This window comes from Hetaerina americana, unplaced genomic scaffold (assembly GCF_022747635.1).
Source record: "Hetaerina americana unplaced genomic scaffold, ioHetAmer1.1.p SCAF_37, whole genome shotgun sequence".
Classification (NCBI taxonomy): domain Eukaryota; kingdom Metazoa; phylum Arthropoda; class Insecta; order Odonata; family Calopterygidae; genus Hetaerina; species Hetaerina americana.
In genome coordinates, this window is record NW_027286952.1 from 2318454 (window position 1) to 2339577 (window position 21124).

The window sequence follows — 21124 nt, forward strand, 5'->3', positions numbered from 1 at the left end:
ATTTTTAATTTGTTAATATTTATGTCTCTACATCTCTTAGTTTATTTTCTATCCTGCACCATAAATTGGCAATATTACTGTCTGTGGGTTGTTTCATGAATGAAAAACCTGTTTATATCAGTCAACATGCAAAAAGCATTCCTGACACTGAGCAATACTAACATTAACTGTAAAATTGAACAATGGAAGGTCACGTGGGTATAATGGCATGATGGCATCTCCATTTTTGGCACAGGTGATAGCTTGCGAGCAGCAGCTGGATGCATCCTACGACTGTCGCTGTGACGTATGGTCAGTGGGCATCACGGCAATTGAGCTGGCTGAGGGTCAACCACCCCTTTCAGCACTGCACCCAATGCGGGCCCTTTTCCGCATACCCCGTTCGCCCCCACCCACCCTGGCCCCTGGCCTCGAGAGGGCCTGCCCATCCCTTGCCGACTTTGTGGTTGAGTGCCTCGTCAAGGATATGGAGCAGAGGCCCTTTGCCCATGAGCTGCTGGAGCACCCCTTGCTCAGGGCTGCCCACATCCATGCTGAGAGGGTGAGCTATGGCCCACATAGTCTTAAGTGCTCCAAAAAATGGATTCGGGCTATTGGCTTGTTTTGTTGCAAGCAAGAGATTAAGCCACATTGCCCTGTTCTATATTCGTGTGCTCACCCTTGTTTCTTTATCAATGCAGATTGTAGTATTCCATATCAACTAGTTTTGCAGGGCTCTTATTTCATTCAGGGCTGTTCCTGCTGCCTTTGAAATCATAAAATTGCCTCTTGTGATCATTTATATTGCAAAATGTGATCTTTGTCAGGTATTGCTACTTTCAATTTCTTTTTATGATTCGCCTTGGTTTGTAGAAGTTAGCAGTATTTATGGATCTTGATTCCAAAAGGTGGCAATTGAAAAATTTTTCATGAATTAGTTTACATGAACAAAATATAATCTTTATATCAAAATATGTACATGTGTGAATGATTGAACCATGAATCGGTCATCGTTATTCAAGATTAAACGTGTACTTTCTAAGCTTTATTACAATTTATAGCTCCAATTTAAACATGCATTTGCTTATCTTCCTTTTTGCTGCCAATTACAGTGCAATATTCAGTTATATTTGAGTTGGGGAATCTCCTTGAGAGATTCACATCTTGCCTTTCAACCCCTACTGCCACTAAAAGTACAAGGAGAGGTCTGAGTGAGTGACATTCAAATGTGAATTGATTTCCTCCCTTCCCTTTCACCCCTGAATGCTTGTGAATTGCCAGTAGGCCCTGGCAACATGGGTTTACCCAGCCAGCAGCGTGCATGTCAAATTCTAGGGCAGTATGTCTGGATTAATGGGTTCGAATATAGGGAAGAAGAGATGAGGTCATTGTGGGGGTTGTGCTTTGCAGTCATCAGTCGTGTCATATATGTGCCACGAGTGCTTGAGCAAAAAGTGAGTGAGACCAAAAGGTTTGAAAAGACTATAATTATAGTAAAATATGTGGTTCGTTCAGCAAGTCAGAGGGAAAAAGAGAAAAACAAATCAAATTTGGTGGTTTTTTTTTTTCTATTTTTCAACATAATCTTTTCTTAGCTCAATTCAATTTTTTCCCAGTGGTTCTCCAACTTTTATTTTCCAGAGAGAGGGTCTCTTTTCCCTGTCACCCCTCCATTGCACGTGTGTGAGTGGGGTTTGGACCGATCCCTCCTCCCCTCACTCTCTCACACACGCACCTTTGTGGTCCTTGCTGCAGGTGCGGCAACAGCTGTGCCATGAGATCCAGAGGCAGCGTCGAGAGGTGGTGCAGGATGGTGGGGACAGTGGCGAGCAGTTGCCAGCTGCGGCCCTCGGGGGCCCAGAGGGCCGTAGGCCTGAGCCCACCACCAAGCACGGCCGCCTGCGCATGGATCGCCACTCGCGCCCCAAGAGGATTGAGTGCGATGACCTGGCCGCTTCAAGCGAGATGCTCTCTGAGGTGAGCACCGCCACCCCTCTGCGGGCCCCTCCCTCCCCATGTGTGCAATTACTGAGCCAATGTTAAGCACCCCTTTCCCCATGCTTGCTTACTAAATGACAGCCCTATTAATTTGATTGTAATTCAAGTTTGGAATTACTAGATTGATGTTTTCATGTGCACTTTAAGGTGGTGTTTTCATGTCTGCACAAGTGAAAGTGTTGAAGAAATTGAATTTTTAATTATTCTATTGGTAACAATGTTTTTCATTTACCTTAATGGATGTCATTTCCATTCAGTGCTACATCTTGGCAATATGTATTATATAGGAAATTCAATTTTCATGTGTGCATAAAAAATGAGAAAATAGTTTCTTACTTATGGTGACTGGAAAGATATAAAAGTAGTTTAAAAAAATCATCCATTGTATAACCCTGGCCTTATTTTGAAACTGGGTGAATTCCAAAATTTAAGTATGAAAGCGTGCAGTGGCAGGGACCAAAAAATTGAAGCGAAGTAAGTGTGTACTCTCCGTATACTGAAGTATGCAAAATTCTAAAAGTGGATTAAAATCTCAGTATTTATTCTTTGTGCTTATCTTGTCTCTGTTTGTCCCCTTACTCAGAGCCAAATCTTCCATCATAGGCAGAACACTTTACCATATTTCTTAAACTAATTCACTTCATGGTGGACCAATTGCCTCAAAGAAAACAAAAGCACATCATTAATGGCAATGAAGGCATTGTGATTGTTGATATTTTGGAATTCCAAAGGATGCCGCCTTTCATTTCAAAAAAAGCAAACAATTTTTCTTGTGCTTGGATGCATTGTTTAAATGCAAAAGTTGGTACAATCTAATGGGCATATATGAGTTATTTATGACCTGAATGGTCTGGGAGGTAAAAATATTAATTTATGGTAGAGCCGAACAACATTGATGATAATGATCATCTGATTTTTGCTTTAGTGATAAAAATGATGTCACAAAATTGCATCCTCTTCAGTGGAAAATCACCCAAACGTGATGGATTGAAAAATAAAGAAGGGATTTGACCCCTTTAGCCTTTAATTGTTCATATGATTGATTCAACCATTATTAAAATAATTACATAGGAAAAATACTGGGACAGCTTTAAGCAAAAGGAGGTGGAAAAGTCACTCAGCTACTGCCTAAAAAATATTCAATGGTGAGAAAAAAACCACAATAGCTATGAAGATTAATGCTTAATAAATTAAAACCATGTCTGAACTTGGAAATTAATTTGATTTTCAAAGTGCTAAACTATTCCTACAACCATTCAAAAAGAGTACTTGACAGTATAATACAATTATATTATTTTGTCCAAATTTCTTCCCATATCTTTTTTGGTCTCTTCTTCAAGCATTCTTGTCATTGTTCACATCCTTATTCCTGGATGACTTTAGTTTTCATTAGCTGAAAACATTCTCAGGTCTAGGAGCAAGGAGAAAAATATGGAAAGAACACCTGGTGAAACTAGTTGTAGGTTAGTTTTTGCCTTTATTGAATGCCAATTGGTATAGTGATAACCTTTAGTAAATATCAGGTTAATCCTTTGGTAAGTGGGTAGGCCTATGAAGGTCATAGATACTTCACAATCATTTTTGACAAATCTATGCTTTTTAATGTTGTAATACTTCCTGACTTTATTGCGGCAATATCAAATATCATTTACATTATTCATAAAGTCAATATTTATTGTATCTTCATATATGCAGCAACTAGATAGTAATTCCCCTTCATGATCAAATATAAAAGGGTAATTTTTTTCACTATATGTAATAAGACAGACCTTGGTCGTTAGGAGGTCCATAGCTCATAGACTGCCCATCTATGAGGTTTTCTCTAAGCATAAAGGGTCAATTCTAACATAACCTAATTTTAACATTGGTCTTTGTAAATTTGATATACATGTTCTAATAAGGTGTGTGGCAGTGATTAGTCCATAATGCTCTAGGTCATTAACCCCATGTACATTTATTTACAATAGAATATTACTATTGTGGAATGCCAATGAATAGCATAACTGATTTATTTCTCTGTTTCTTGCTGATTCTTAGAACTCCATTGTTGAGTCTCTGCAGCGGCGCTTTGAACGAGGGCAGATCTACACATATATTGGAGATATATTGGTTGCAGTCAACCCATTCACTGACCTTGGCCTTTACACTGAAGATGTGAGTTCAGTGAGGGAAATGAGAGTGATTTTTGGGCTCATGAGTAGATTCCAGTTTTTCTCAATATATGACACCATTAACTATTCACAATATACTATTAGACAAATGCTGTTTTTTATTTGAATTTCATACATTTGAAATTTTTAGGAACATTTTGTCCTTTTCCAATCAAAAACATTTTCCATGCTAGGAAACACTTTTATCTTTGCACATGTGTGTCACAACATAATTCCACTCATAATGTAAGAACCATGACCGCCACAGAGCTTGATTTTCATGAGACATTTTGAAATTTGCAAATTTAATTCAAATTTTGACAAAATACCTGGTTTTGAGACTAGGATCAATTATTTTTTCTATTGAAAATGAGTTGGAAAGTTGACACTGCAATAATTGATGAATATAAAAATGGAAATGTTTTGTGTACTATTTCAATGTTGGTTTTGACCCCTCATGAAAAAATCAACATTTAAACCGACAACATTTTATGAATGAATGACCAGAATTGGCGAGTGTGATTGATGAAAACATCTTAGGTGATAGCAAATTTTAAATATATTCTTTATTTTTGGAATATGCAATTCTTAATTTCCATTATTGATGTAAAATGAATTTGTCCATTTACAGTATCCTTGTTGATGTTCTTCATTAAGCCATTCCTCCTCATAAACTGGAAAATCTGACATCCCTTAGTGGAAATATTACATTTTACCGGTTAAACAAAGTTTCTTAGTTATTACTTTTGATTTTCTTTTGCCAAAAAGTTTGCTGCTTAATTTTTGTTTGGTAGTTATTTGTTTTATATTATGAAATAAGTGAATGATACTGTTTTTGCCTTTCCGTTGAGTTAATGTTATATTACAGGTATCCTGTATAATGGTGCTGAGAAAGTTAAGGAGTTTGACTAAGAGAAAAGAGGCTGACATAAAATCTGATTTTGACAAAGATCATTAAGAATGATTTATATTGTTTTAAAAATGATAAAATGCCATCTAACTTTAATATAGCTCCGGTGGGTTCATTAAAAAGGAAAGAGAGTGGAAAGAATAAATGAATCTGAATCCAAGGAGCTAAATCCTATGCACTTGCCAGTATTATTACTAAGCACTATGTCTCTTGGACGAATAAATATTATTATTATTATTATATAATAAGTTCATGGGGACTTGTCTGGGTTATCATTTTTAATCTGCATTTATCTTATGTTGAGAGATGTTGCATTTTCATAAATGGTACCTCTGGATTATTATTACAATGAATACTTATTGCATAACCCGTACTCATGAATGCATAACTCAACTCATGTGCTCAATTTATTATCGAAAACCGTATGAACAGTGCAGCTGGCTGGCCCTGAAACAAGAATTATTTATTCATATCATGATATAATTTTCTCTGTTTCCTGAAACAATAACATATTGAACTAAATTTGGTGAGTATCTTGTGTTGCAAGCTATCTGCGCAGTTCTTATACATTACATGGTTGAAAATAGGACCCTGCGTTGAATTCGATATGGCCTGACCATTATTCATTTGTTTGATAGGAATATGTAAACGGGCAGGGCTTGCCCTTCCGTCGGCTCGACAATGCCACTCCTTTCCTTCCCTCCCCCCATGCAGGAGCAGAGGCGCCACATGGGTGCGGCACGATCCTCCAACCCGCCACACATCTTTGCTGTAGCGGACTCGGCCCGGCAGTCGCTCGTCCACCGGCGCCGCAGCGTGGCCGTGGTGATAGGGGGTGAGAGTGGCGCCGGCAAGACCCGTAGCGCCAACCTGCTGCTCAAGCAACTGGTCTACCTTGGGAAGGTAGGTCGGGGGCGGGAGTGATCTCTCCATTCCGGAATAAAACTCTCCTTGGGGAGTATATAAGAAAAGAGGTGTGTGTGCGTAAGAAAATATATATATACACACTCGCACATATACATATATCTATGTATACACAAACACATATTTATACATTCAAACATGAAACTCCACCATATGACAAAAAAATAATTTTATATCTGTATATATATATATATATATATATATATGTGTGTGTGTGTGTGTATGTGTGTGTGTGTGTGTGTGTGTGTGTGTGTGTGTGTGTGTGTGTGTGTGTGTGTGTGTGTGTGTGTGTGTGTGTGTGTGTGTGTGTATGTGTGTGTGTGTGTGTATATATATATATATAATTATATATATATGTATAATTATATATATATATATATTACTTATTAATGTACATACATATATATATATATATATATATATATATATATATATATATATATATATATATATATATATATATATATATATATATAGTACAATACACAGTAGCACACAATATAGAAACACAAAAAAAGAAGAACACTCACACGTTATTTCTTGATATTTCGACGGAAACAATCCGTCTTCCTCTGAAGATATAGAAGTGTTATATTATGTCAGAGCCCATTATATATATATATATATATATATATATATATATATATATATATATATATATATATATATATATATAACGATTGTACAGAAAAACTCATACGAGCAGCGCAATAATGGGCTGACACAACATAACACAAATAGAAAAGAATTGACACATATAAATGAACACTTACACGGTAAATTGTTCGAGCTTTCGGCCCTCTCAGAGGCCTTCTTCAAGAGAGACTGAAAATATCTTTTTTTCAGTCTCTCTTGAAGAAGGCCTCTGAGAGGGCCGAAAGCTCGAAAAATTTACCGTGTAAGTGTTCATTTATATGTGTCAATTCTTTTCTATTTGTGTTATGTTGTGTCAGCCCATTATATATATATATATATATATATATATATATATGTTTGTATGTGTGTGTGTGCGTGTGTATAGTGTATATCTATATAAGTATTTTTTCCTGGATATATATTTATTATATACTAAACTATATATAACTTAACATTTACAGCCACAAAACCCTGACTCCACCTCATCAAATTTAAATCTGTTTCAATGCTGAAGAATTATTATCACACGAGGTGACCCAGAAAACAGCACCCTTACATTGCAGTCAATGTGAGGAAGGGGAAGAAAGGAAAAGGAAGAGCAGTAACTATCAAAGGGGAATGCTAAAGCAAGGATTGAGAGGGAATGGTTAGTCAGGGTTGGGCAATCAGGGCAGGATTTCAAATATTCATTGAATCAGTGGCTTCTCAGCCATGTGATAATTTTAAAATTATCACTTGCCCTATTGTATTAAAGTTGAATATATTATTTGAACATTTAAAACGTTACATTTGAAACAACTAAATATTTTTTCCATGGTTTAAAATATCTTAAGTGCAATTAATCCAGTATTCACATTTGCATATTTGTAAAGGCGTTAATCTGATCTTTTGTCCTAAAACTGAAATTTCTGGGTGTTTGTCCCATTTGATATTGATAGAGTCATTGCATTTCATGGAATAAATGTCACTGTTTGGACCTCTTGCCAATATTCCTATTATAATAGTGCTGGCTTAAGTATTTCCTATGAAATAAAAAATATAACATAAAATTGCAGTCATCTGAATTTTTTTAATGCATTTGATCCTCTTTTATTTTAATGCTCTTCATCTTCTCTTCATTTATTTTCATCCTCAGATCTTTTCCCTGACTACTGTCAAATGGATTTAAGTGCTTGTGCATGTGTGTGAAATGCAAAGAATAAGTGTGGCCCAGTCAAATGCTGCTGGCATTTGTATAGGTCTTCATCTTCAGCTGCTCATTCTGTCTTTTTTTCTTTGAATATCACCTGCAGAGTACATATTTCTCTTTGCATCTGACTGGCACACTCCGCACCTCTTTTCAATTCTAGAAAAAAGTTCTTGCTTGAATATTGAAATGAATTGAAGTTATTAACTTTGTTATTGCACACATTTTATTTAAAACATGAGCATTGAACTTCAAAACCTGGGTTGTGTTTTTAATAAAGTGTGTGCAATTACAAAGTTAATAATTTTAATTCAATATGCTAAGTAAATACCATAAAGTTGTGCCAGAGAAAACAAATCCTTGTGTGAAGATTGATCTCATTTAACCCGGGAAAGAAAATAGTTACTCATCCCTCACTTATATTCTTGAATACTTCATTATGGCCTTCAATTTTGCCTCCTTGAGTATCACATGCTTAAGCAGTAACACATAAAAGTATGTCCTTTTGGATGGCAATCTACATCCATTAGTCTTCCAAATTCAAGGGCTGCATGGAGAAGGTAATTTCCTTTTGGTTTTTAATGCCCTCTATAAATAATAACTCAGCCATACAAATGCTGTGAATTTAAACCAAGAGAGAGTGCAGCCATATGCCAATGGTTCCATAACTCAGCTTCATCTCTGCACCCAGAATAATTGAGGAAGGCGTCCTTTATAACTTGCACATTCTTATTTAGGATACACATTCAAAGAAATTACAGATGAGAACATGTGTTGACTTTAATTGTCCCAAAGTGCCAGTGATGCTCACAAAAGGGGGTGAAATATTTCTCAATTTTCCTTCACGAGTGTATTTGGAGAAAGTGACAAAAATATTTGTTATAAAGCAGACACTAGAGAATGATGAATCTCATCTAAGTAAAGGCATTTTCTCTCTTTTCCAATACACAACAAGACTCCAAATCGCACCCTGGAGGAGCGCATCCTGCAGGTCAACCCAATAATGGAGGCTTTTGGGAATGCCAGAACAGGCATCAATGAGAATTCGTCACGCTTTGGCAAGTTCCTTGAGCTGACGATGACCCCTGGAGGCAAGGTCACTGGTGCCCGCATCACTGTCTACTTGCTTGAGCAGTCAAGGATTGTCAGACAGGCCAAGTACATATGTTCCCTTCTCTCTCTGCTTTTGCTCATCTGCTTTTTGATTCCCTTTTCATTCAATCTGGCAATTAATGATAGTGTTTGTGCATGATTTTGCTGTCATTCCAGTGCGTCCATCTTAATCAATTTGACCAAGTCCTTTTGCTTCCTGTTTGAAGGCTGCTATTTCTCAATTGCAAAAATGGTTTTCCGCCTAATATTCTTTTATTTTTCAACATAATCCCCTTTAAGCTTGATAAACCTTTCCAGCATTTCTTCAACTTCTTTAAGCCATCCAAAAAGTAGGATTTCAGAAGGTCCCCAAAATATGCATTTGTGTTGGCAATGACCACCTCATTCAGCGTGAATCATTTTCCACTAAGTCATTTTTCCAGGTTTGCAAATAAGAAGAAGCCATTGGTGCCCATATCTGGTGAATATGGTGGATGTCGTAATAATTTGAACTTTATATATCCATGATTTTCACTATCAAAACTGCAGAGGTGTGCATTGTCTCAATGGAGGAGAATGAAATGCGCAGGTGTGTCCCCATGCATTGCCTTGATGGAAGAGAATTTTTTTCTTTGCCAAGTGAGGATATTTTTCTTGATTTATTTGCTCAACTAGTGCAATAACAATGAATAACACTCTCCCTTTATTGCTTGTCCTTTTTGCAAATTGTTGATGGTGATGATGCCTTTCCATTGCATCCACCGATGGGACACATTCAATTGATGCACTAGTACGGAGCTCTTATATTCCAATCATTCTCACAGGGGCGAGAGAAACTTCCATGTCTTCTACTACCTCTATGATGGACTGGAGCATGAGGGCAGACTGGAGGAGTTCCATTTGTTTCCAGATCTCCGGGCCCGGCATCGCTACCTGGGCGGTGATTCCAATGACCCAGCAGTCAAGGAGGTGAAGTCCTATTTATGAAGTGTGCTGTGATAGAAAAATATATGTGATTTTCAAATTAAATAATTTGAGTTGAACGTAAAAGAATACACGAATGATTACAGGGGTAACACATTTATGCTGACCTTTGATCTTTCCTTTGATCACCCTTTGCCCATTTAGAATTTAACATAAGGGATGGTTACTATTGTACCTATTCATTTCTGATCTATGCATGTTTTCCAAGCCAAAATATTTTTTACTAGCTCTGCCTTTCCAATGAGCTGATAATGATTTTTGAAAGCATTTGGAGGAATATAATTTATTCCCAGTATGGGAAATTTGAAAATCTGAGTAAATTTCATGCATAATTAAAAAAAATTATATTTTTTAAATGGTAGTTCATTCTCTCTAGGTGAAACTTTGAAGCCACATAAACTATTTTGAGCTAATTTATTTATATCTGGCATTTTTTTTTGTCCAGTTATTTTAAGCAATGTTTGGTCATGAATGTTATTACAATTTTTTATTAGTTATGTTTATAATTTTTAAGTAGTATCTGAAGCATTTTGATGGCCAAACTTACTTGGCAATTCAAATCTATATTTTCTAAGGAAATTGAAGTTGCATTGACTAATTCATTTAAGTATTATCTCAATTTTTCAATTGTTGTAGAAATGACTTAATAATCTCTTTTGTGATGAGAGTTTAAATGAAAAAAAATTACTGTCATGGTGTACCGTAGTATGAATGAAAACAACTGTTCATTTATCATCACAGATTATAGTCTTGATTTTACATAAATTGATATTGAGGATCCCTAGATGAAACATAAAATCAGTATTCTACTATATACGATATGATTTCATATATACCTACATATTTGAAGAATGAAATGAATCCTCTGGAAAATATAAGAAATATATGCATTATTTGAGTTCACTGAATTATAGGTCTTCAGTAACTGATTAATATTGTAAAAATTGGTTCCACGGTATGCTCTTCAGAATAATTAGCCAAAACAATTGGTAACTGTGGCTCAAGATGTGCACTTTCTCTTGCTTACCTACTGGGGCCATCACTTTGTGCCAAACTGAAATTGAAAAATAAACAACTTGGCTTTTCCTCATAGAAAATTTTTATTTACCACCTAGGTTTTTTTATGGTATAACATCTTCAGGAGTCAAACTGAAAATTGTAGCATTTTGGTGTTTTAGCATTTTATTGAAATACTCTTCGACTTAATTTGCATACCTAAGTTAAGCAGTTGATTTTTGCTGTGTACAATGAAATTTAAACAAATTGCAATGAAAACTTATTGCAAAAAAACATTAGTAGTTGTCAGTTATTGATTTTATTTAATCTAATTGTGGTATTGGCTTATCTAAGAGCGAGACAGGTGTGGCTAAAAATCTTTGAAATTGGCTAAGTTTCAAGCAAGTTCCTCGGCTGAGTCTCCATTGGATTGGTTCAAATGAACACTTTTATTAGTTTTACTGTGCTAAGATTGGTCGACTGATGTCCTTTATTCTTCCTAAACCAATTCCAATTTAGATTAATTGGTGTGTCACTAACAGCCATCATTGGTTAAATACGAAGAGACAAATGAGTGGTTTGAGGGGAAAAAAGATGAGTGGGGAATGACCGCTCATATTGTCTGGCCATATGAGCTAACATTCCTTTTTGGCCCCTACTTTTTGGCTGCCTCCTTTTCATTTCTTTGGCTACCCTTCTTTTGCCATGTATGGCCATCTATAATACAACTGTTAATATAATTCCTTTTTATTGTACATCCCTATTAAAATATTCTTGCCAATTACTGAAAAGTGTTCTTAGCTTTTCTTTCTGTCATTCCACTTTATGTAGGCTACATATAAATCTTGTTGTAGCTGCTACGAGATGTAACCAGCAGCTGAAGTCATTTGTGCCATGAGGGATAGTTGGGGGGTAATTTGGTAGCAGTAGGATGCTCAGGAAATAGGGGAAGGTGGGTGGAGAGAAACCTGGCATCAGCATTGGTTTACTCTTAATGTAAGGTGCTCGAAAGGTTTCCACAGTTAAACATTCCATTGCACGGACAGCATAATATACTTGAAGTGCTCCCCACATAACACACCTAGTTGGATTTGCTTATTACTTTTCCTCATTGAGACATCATGTGTCCTTAGGTGGGATTGCCTATTTTGTCATATTTTTATTCATCTCCTTACAGTGCTTTATAATGCCTTTTCCTATTCTACTCCTCACTAAATTCCTCTGCTCATTTGATTATTGACATCCTCTTCCAGTGAAATGTTTTCAAGTCTTTCACAGGGGTCCGACTCTCTGGTCCATTAACTGACACACTCCAAATTCTTGCAAAACTAGATACAAAATTCTTACAAAGATACACTTCTCCCCAAGTTCCAGCCATTTTTTTAACCCCTCCAAAAAAATAGGATTTGTCGAACTCTCCAAAATACGCCTCTGTCTTGGCGATAACTTCCTCGTTTGAGCTAATTTTTTTTCCCGTGAGCCATTTCTTCATGTTAGGGAATAAGTAAAGTTGCAGGGAGCCAGATCAGGTGAATACGGGGGGTGCGGCAGCAATTCATGACGTAGTTCATGCAGTTTGGTGGCGACAACTCCATATGAATGTGTTGTCCACTGTGAGCAATCGTGGCACCCATCAGGCCGACAATTTTTTCATCGCCAACTTATTATGTAGAATATTAATTGCCATTCCTGTCAACATACCCACGGCCTCTGCTACTTTGCGCTCTTTTGTTCGTTGATCAGCAAGAATCATGGTGTGGACTTTTTGAATGATTTCCTCGGTAACCAAGTCTGCCGGGCGTCCTGGTCGCTCCTCATCAAAAACAGATGTTCGCCAAACAAATTTTAAATTTGTTGAACCAATATCTAACTGTGGTCATAGATGGCGAAGTGTCCCCATAAACAGCATCCAACTTTGCTTTTATCTCCTCGCATTTTTTCCCATCCAAAAACAAAAAGCAAATTACCGAACGATACTGCTTTTTTTCATCTATGCAAAAATCACGAAACACGTCTCACTCAAATGGCTGCCAAATCCAAATTAACCTTTAAATCAGTCTGAAATTTGTTTCACCCTCGTTTGATAGATGGCAGCACACAATGATAACATAAAATTCCCTCAGGAACGCCCTTCGTCATCAAACACGGGTACTTATTGAACCTCCCTCGTAACTTTTCAGAGAGTAGTTACGAAACCCTAGTTAAAAAGTAGAAATTGTATTAATACAATTTTGTTTCCTTATTTGCAAGCTCTTCATCACAGCAAAAATGTTTTTCCAAGAGAAATATTTTGTATGAAAGTAAAATGCCATTAGATATTTTACCATGGAATATTTTCTATGATTTTATATCTGGATTAGTAGTAGTTTTTAAGGGAGGCGAGTGACAGCTGAGGTCATTTGCGCCATTAGGGATGCACAGGAAAGGGTGGAGAGAAATCTAGCATCGGCATTAGCCTACTCTTAACAAAAGGCACCAAGGGGTCAATAGTTTAACATCCCATCCAATGGACATTGTACTCAAACAAAGTGCCCTCCACAAAACACCTCAAGTAGGGATCGAGATACCACTGAAAAATATCTGCCTTTGTCGGGATTCAAACCTGGGCCCTCTAGGTTGGAAGCCAGTATGCTACCCATCACACCATCCCAATCCCCCTATACATGTATCTGGAGTTGGCAACCTCTTAACCAAACCTCCCCAGTTAATGAATCCCTAAAAATGAAAGCAGAATCATTTATTTCTCTCTCTCTCATTGGGATATTAGATGTTATTGTGGGAGAATAATTTTATTTCATTTTAAATGAAGCATCTAGAGAAGTCATAATTATTTCCAGTTCTCAGCATTTCCCTGCAAAACACGCACTAAAAGTAATTAGACCTTGTAGTTATAGTTTTCAGAGGTGAATAAAATATATTTGCAAAATTCAAGCATGATGTGTTATAATGGAAATGTGATACAATCTGGTTACTTGTAACTGACCAGCCAATACAATTTTCCATTATTTGTTTTAAATCAATTATGTAATAGATTTAATTGGTTTTACATGACCTTCAGGTGGTCATTGGTCGATCAAAATGAGCACAATTTGTCTTTACATGTTTTAAGAATTTAGATTTTTCTCCTGGCAGTGGTGTAATCCTCTTCCTTTCTTTGAACATGAAGATGAATGTGATGATGTTTGAGGATCTCTGTTCATCTTTCAATCTGATGGATTTTGTGGACTCCGAGGTGAAAATCATCTGCAGTTTGCTGGCTGCCATTATCCACCTAGGTGACCTTCAATTTGGGGAGGTCATCTCTTCCAAAGACAATACTGACAAGTCTCGTATAGTGGACCTGGCACCCCTCCACAGAGGTATGCATTGGGTGAAAAGGGGGAATTGAGGAATAATCATGACACTGCTGGGCCATTCCTCAAAATCACAAGTCCCTAGAAAGTAGTTCTAAGTGTTATAAATCATTCTTGCATATGTCAGTCTGATGTATGAAATGTGGATATTGTAGTAAATTCATTATCATCATGAGCAAACCACAAGAATTTTTCAAATCAACATGCAGATTTTAGTATCAAGATCACATGTTAGAAAAAGGATAACTATAATATAGGAAACGGGAGGGAAAAGAATCAGTCAGCACTTGTGTTTTAGCTACCCCACCTGAGACAAGGTAAAAAATGCCACAAAACTGAAGCCTCTCTTTCAATGGTTGTTACATGCGCCCAAGGGAATAATTTGCCACCAATTCTATGAAATTAACAGCATGAATGTATCTAATTTTACTTGCTTTCCAAGGATTTCAGTTTACTGAAGTAAAGTTTTAATATGTAGTTTTGATCAACAATGAAATTTCAATAATTATCTTTATTACTCATTAGATGATGATTGCATGCCACAATATATGTACATAAATATGAAAAAGATGAAATAATACCTACTGTATTTTACTTGGATGCCAAGGCACCATTATCAGTCTGAAGAAATGTATTGAATTTTTAAAAGGCTTGGTTGATAGCCAATAATACAATTTGCTTTCGAATATCGAAATGTTGCTGCATTATGCCAAAACTGGTAGTTTGCTTGTTGTTTCACATTTATGTGCATTGGATCCAGTCAATGGATTATTAACCTTGTATTCCATTGATGAGGAATATCCCACCCAGAATTTATCTTCCATCAGTTTATGAACACCTTTACTTGGATCTCCTTTCCCCCAACTCAGGATGATTCATGTCAATGCACACAATCAGTTGCAGGATGTAACCATTGGGCTGGTGATGGAGGCAATACAAATTTAATTAACTGCTCCTAGGAAGTGGATGTATGCTAGTCCATTAATTCCTGTTCATGATACGTGCTTGTATCGATTGAATTAATATCTTGGCTGAGTTAATATTATTATTATTGCAATTACATTTTTGGAAATAATATACATGCCATTGCTGTATGATAAGAGAATTGCATAAATGCATGTGATCTTGTTAATTATTTTCTCTGTGTGCTGCAATGTAGTGAATAAGAAAGTGCTTCCCATTTTTTTAAAATTATGTGACCACATGCCATCCCAGGGGTTACAGTTTCTACTGCCACCTCTGGCGTGGGTGCTGTGGGAGTGTTGGGAATTATTTTAGCGCAGGCGGTGCTAGGAAATACTAATAAAGCACATGTAAAGCGTTTGAATAAACAGCAGATTTATTCTGAGTGCTGTGGATAACAGACCAAGGTAAATGCGGAAAGATATATGCCATGGGCACAACGTTCACAAGAGGGGTGAGCGCTCGGCTGGGGTTGAGACGTGACTCCTTCCGCGTGGATCAAAATGCCTCCTCGTGGATTGTCTAGGGTGACAACTCGCGGCACACCCCTGAATCGCACAAACAAATGAACTGCCACAGGTGCAGTGTCAAACAAACCATCCATCCTGACCTGACAATTTGGTTAATCCCTATGGAACATGGTTTTAAGTCAAGAGTGACTCATACAGGTCCCAGAGGAACATGAGGAGACAGAAATGTCCCGGGAGCAACAGCTGATCAACAATTTTAAATGATGATTCTTCTTCCTCCACCAAAAATATTATGGCTATCCCTTGGTTTCCAGTTATCACATGGGTACAAATCTTGAAAAAAATAATATATTGCTAAATTTGTCCTCTATGCAGGCAAAATATATAATCATTATTAAGTATTTCAACAAAATTTTGCTACTAAGGTCATCTTAGATCCCAGATTAAACAGTGATAAGTTTATTGCTACTTTTTATTCATCAGAGATGTTGCCATCAGTCTTGGAGTAGAAATGAAATATTGAGTTTTAAGATTGAGATAACTAATTTGTATTCTGGTGGCTATTTTTACATCCTTTTTCTTTCTTTTACGGCTCATTGCTATCACTGCAGCCTCTAAGCTCCTGGGCGTGGAGGCTGCTGAGCTCCTGGAGGCCTTGACATCCTGTCCGGTGGTCACTCGGGGTGAGACAATTGCAAGGAACAACACGGTGGGTGAGGCTGTGGCCACGAGGGATGCCCTGGCTAAAGGCCTCTACGGGCGACTTTTTGACTGGATTGTCAACAGAGCAGACCGGATCCTTCTGGCCTCAAATGCAGCATCCACGTGAGTTTCTGGTCTGAATTTGCTCATTCCGTGGAATGACTATCAAAGTCAGAGCACACTTGAATACTAATTGAAAAAAATGCATGAACTCCAATTTCCCACATGTTTGCACTGAAAAGTTCTTTTTATCTACCTACCTGGATTGCAAAAATTAGTACTGAGTAACAACATACACATATGATCACTCTTATTCACTGAAAATATTTTTGGGACTGGAGCAGATAAAAGTATGTATTCCTCTTGTGTGAAAGTATACCTTAATTATTTCAGTAGTATATACAGTGTCACCAAGAATACCTTAAGATGCATCAAAACAAAATGATAACTAAAAAATCCTGTTTTAGTGAATCTTTGGCCCACAAAACAAGTCGCTAGCTTTAGTATAATACTTCAAAATGCCAGCTGTAAATGCTCCTTCAGTTTGTGTGGGATTGGCAATTCCAAGAATGCATTCTTTGGGCCTCACTGATCCCTCAATGATGGCCAGTTGTTGTCTTATCTGGTACATCCATTTCCTACACCTTCTAGCCACTCATAATTTCTATCTTTTGAGAAAATACATTGTAACTCTCAAGGGATGGAATGGAAAAACTCAAGAAAGGTGTATGTTTAGGATGAGAAGCATTACAAAAAAGGGTCCCATGCCATTAGGCTGCAGTAGTTATATCAATAGAAATGAAAAGTAAAATCATTGATTATTCAGAGCAAGTTGTCAGCATGGCTGATCTAAGTGCCTATATCAACAATCGGTTGACATCAAGAATTGGCCTTTTCTTCAAGAACACCGCCAAGACTTAGGAGATAGATGCTTCAAATAGAGTGACAAGAGTATCTATGCAACAGTTATGTATCCTCATGCTTCTCATACATGGTCCATTATGAATGTAATGCACATGATTGTATTTATCTGGAAAATATTGATTTATTTTATTTTATTTATTCAACATTAGTCCGAAAACATCACATTTTGGCCTTCACATCGGAATATTAACAATGGTCACACTTACAAACACTCAAGCCCCAGGTGGAGGAAAACCTACCCAGGTGGGAATCGAACCCGCAACCCTTGGAATGGCAGACGAGGATGTCACCCCACCACCACCAGGGTTTATAGATCATACTTGTGCAGATGCTTAAGATTCTTCAAAATGCTCTCCTCCTGTATCAATATACTTGCAAAGACGTGTCTGCCATGCATGGAAGGCACCCTGATACTCCTCTCTACAGGAATGTCCTCAGGAATGTTGAGTAATATGCTTTTGGATGTTTTCCACAGTCTCCCAATGCTTTCCTATCAGCTCTCTCTTCAGTCAGGGAAACAAAAAAAATCGTACCGACCCAAGTTGGGACTTAAAAGGGGCTGGGGGACCATGTTGCTCCGGGCCACGAAGTTGGTAACAATGAAGGACGTGTAGCAATACTTTTGGCGGGAAGCTTCACGCAGACCTTGCACATTTCCAGATCCTTGGTCACTATCCCCTGTACCACAAATGTGGACTTGTGTAGGGTGTCAGCAACTTGCTGGATGCTCAATTAACGGTCGGAATGCAAAACTTCAAATGCACACGATTTATGTTTTCGTCGGTTCTGGCCATTGTTGGGCATCCAGAACGGGGTTGTCAGTGACCTCCTCCCGGCCCTCTTTGAACATCTTGTGCCACCTCCTAGACTGTGACCTTGAAATGCAGTCATCCTTTAAGGCCTTCTGAAGCATCTGGAAGTTTTTGGTTGTATTCTTTCCAAGCTGCATGCAAAACTTGAAGGGTGAAATTTGAAGGTCATGGAAACTGTTGCATCACACCATGCATACCTCCCTCTCACATATTCATATTTCTCTGAGGATTGTCAAATTTTTTGTGTGACAAGTTGTCACTATTTGACTCCATGGTAGCCAAAAATTGCCAGCCATCACCAGAAATAAAAATAATAATTTGACTTTATTCAGGCGAGATTGAGAAAATTGCAATTTGATTAAGAAAGCACCTTGATTGTTTTCAAGGGTCAAAGTTATTTCTTGCATTGAACTGGTAGCAGTAAGTACTGCAACTATTATCAGAAGTGAATGAGGCCTTGTACTCAAAAGTCTTGAAAATATAATAAATAAAGTATTGAAAATGTATAACATTTTTCCAATTTTTCATTGCACTCATGCACTTTAAAAAATTAACTGCTAGGTATGAAAAATAGCTGGGTGAAATAGTGAAACATTCTTGGGTGTAGAACTTTGACATGTCCCATGGGGTTGAAACTAATTGTGTTACTTGAACCATTATGATTAAAGTAAAGGATGAAAAAGTTAAATTGCTTGCAGTCAACGTGTACTCTTAAAGTGAGACACCTGCATATATTTTGCCGGCAAAAGATAGGGTTTTAGCATATTTCAGTTTAGGCTTCACTAGCACATCACGTCTGACACATTGAAACCCTTTTAATGGTTCCTCTCCATGGTACAACTGAGCAGTGATTTTTATTAAGCTGTGCTCCCAAATCTTTGAACCATGGTAGTATCTTTAGGGGAGGTAACCAACAGCTGCGGTGATTTGCTCAATCAGGGATGGACAGGAAAGGAGGAAGGGTGGAGAGAAACCTGGTGTAGGCATTAGCCTACTCCCAATGAAAGGCAACAAGGGGTGCGCTGTTTAATGTCCCATCCGATGGACGGCATACTCACTCAAAAGTGCCTCCCACAAGCACCTCAAGTAGGGATCAGGATACCACTGAAAAATATCTGCCACATCCAGGATTTGAACCCGGGCCCTCTGAGGGGGGATGGATTTTTTCATGGATTTTTATCCATGAGTAACTTGATAAATGTCTATGCCACAGAGAAATGCCTGAGTAGTGAGAGTGTACGATAATGGAGCAAAAGCTGTGTGTTTTAGTGCATCCTGCTCAATGTACTACTGTGGCATGCAATTGATGTGACACAAAAACAACAAGAATTTATGAATATAATTTCAAAAAGAAAATAAGGCATATGGGAGCAAAATGACCCATGGTTCTTTGCCTAAAATGACCTCAGCCATACCCTAATAACTCCTGCTATTCTGTTACTATACATACTGACAGAACTGTATTGTCTTTCATGACTTGCATCTCTATTTTAAATCCCTGTCTCCTTTTCAGTGATGATGAGCTTCTTGCAGTGGGTCTTCTGGATATCTTTGGCTTTGAGAACTTCCCAAGGAACTCCTTTGAGCAACTCTGCATCAATATTGCCAATGAGCAAATGCAGTTCTTCTTCAACCAGCACATCTTCACATGGGAGCAGCAGGTAAAGCATTGGAGAGCATATTCCCCAGTAGAATATTGACATGGAATCCACACTGGTTTACTTGGAATCCAACTCACGCTCAGCAAGTTGATCGAGCCAAGAGTTAACTACTTGTAGTCATCAGGAGAATTATTTGTTCTGCCTGGGGAATAAAACATATTTTCTTCATTTCATTATAAGATAATTTTGTAATTGTGGTTTTACTAGATGATTGGAAAGAAGTTTTATAAGTTTCTGGATCTGCTGAGATTTATTTTTGGAGCATGGTAGTCTATGATGAGTTCCTTGATGAAATGAGTTCAAAGTAGAATTGCTCCAGTAGTGTATATATTTGTATCGATTTCATGACTTATCCTGCATCGATATATTACCATAAGTATGAATAAAGATTATTTAAGCTATTAGTAATAGGTGGCAACCTGGAAACTGTGTATCATATGACTATGCAGGGTCCATACAATAAGTATTGTGACTGGTTCACTGTAGCCTCAATAGAGCAGTGGATGGGGGTCCGACCGGTCGGCTCGGTAGAGGGGTCCCCCACCACTCAGGTACACTTTAGTTCTGCTGCCTCCAGGCATGTGTTGAGACAGGAGGTGGATTTTTGTGACATGTGATTGTTTGTGATGTCATCGTGCCAGCATGGAGTGCACCGTTGGGCAAAGCTACGCTGAGAAGTTTTGCGTTAAACTCCACAAATCCGCATGGGAGACCCTTGAACTCATTAAACAGGCCTTTTACGGATGATTCCTTAAGCTGTACAAGAGTTTTTGAGTGGCACAAAATGTTTAAGGAAGGCCGGGAGCTTGTCGAAGATGAGCACAGTGTCAGATGCCCCACGACCGCTTGAACCGATGCTCAGGTGGCCAAAGTGAAAACAGTTTTGGACTCTGACAGGCCTTTAACCATCACCGTTATTAGTGAGGAGACCAGCCTTTCAGTCGGAACTGTCCATACACTTGTAAAAGAGGATCTTGCGATGAGGAAAGTGTACACAAAGCTGGTGCCGAAAGTCTTGAGGGAGGAACAAAAACTGTTGCAGTTGAAATTTCATAAGAAATTTTTGGCAGCATCTAGGAAGATGAAGATTTTCTCAACATTGCTATTACCTCAGAGGATAGCTCAAAAGGAGCTCACAGGATATCGTTTTGACTCCATTAAGGCGATTCAAGTGGTCACGCCAAAGGCTCAAAAACTCAACAGTATTCTGGAAACCAACTTCCAATGAGCTTTTGATGAGTAGCAGATGCCGAGAACTACAGGTGTATCGATGCAGGAGGAATGTATTTTGAAGATTATTAAGTAATTGTAGTGATAACTGCAATAAATTTTGATTTTTGGAACCAGTCCTCATACTTATTGTATGAGCTCTGTATTATGGATA

The 21124-nt window shown here is 37.7% G+C and overlaps 1 protein-coding gene across 1 annotated transcript in view; it reads left to right on the forward strand.

Annotated features, from left to right (window-relative positions):
* Positions 1-21124, forward strand: part of LOC139691499 (myosin-IIIb-like) — a 76861-nt gene that overhangs the window by 20800 nt on the left and 34937 nt on the right. Inside the window, exons 6-14 of the mRNA XM_071589349.1 lie at positions 236-541; positions 1735-1956; positions 4015-4131; positions 5752-5940; positions 8739-8941; positions 9700-9844; positions 14022-14214; positions 16253-16466; positions 19593-19740. Coding sequence (XP_071445450.1) covers positions 236-541; positions 1735-1956; positions 4015-4131; positions 5752-5940; positions 8739-8941; positions 9700-9844; positions 14022-14214; positions 16253-16466; positions 19593-19740 — 1737 coding nt within the window. The remainder of the gene's footprint in view (positions 1-235; positions 542-1734; positions 1957-4014; positions 4132-5751; positions 5941-8738; positions 8942-9699; positions 9845-14021; positions 14215-16252; positions 16467-19592; positions 19741-21124) is intronic.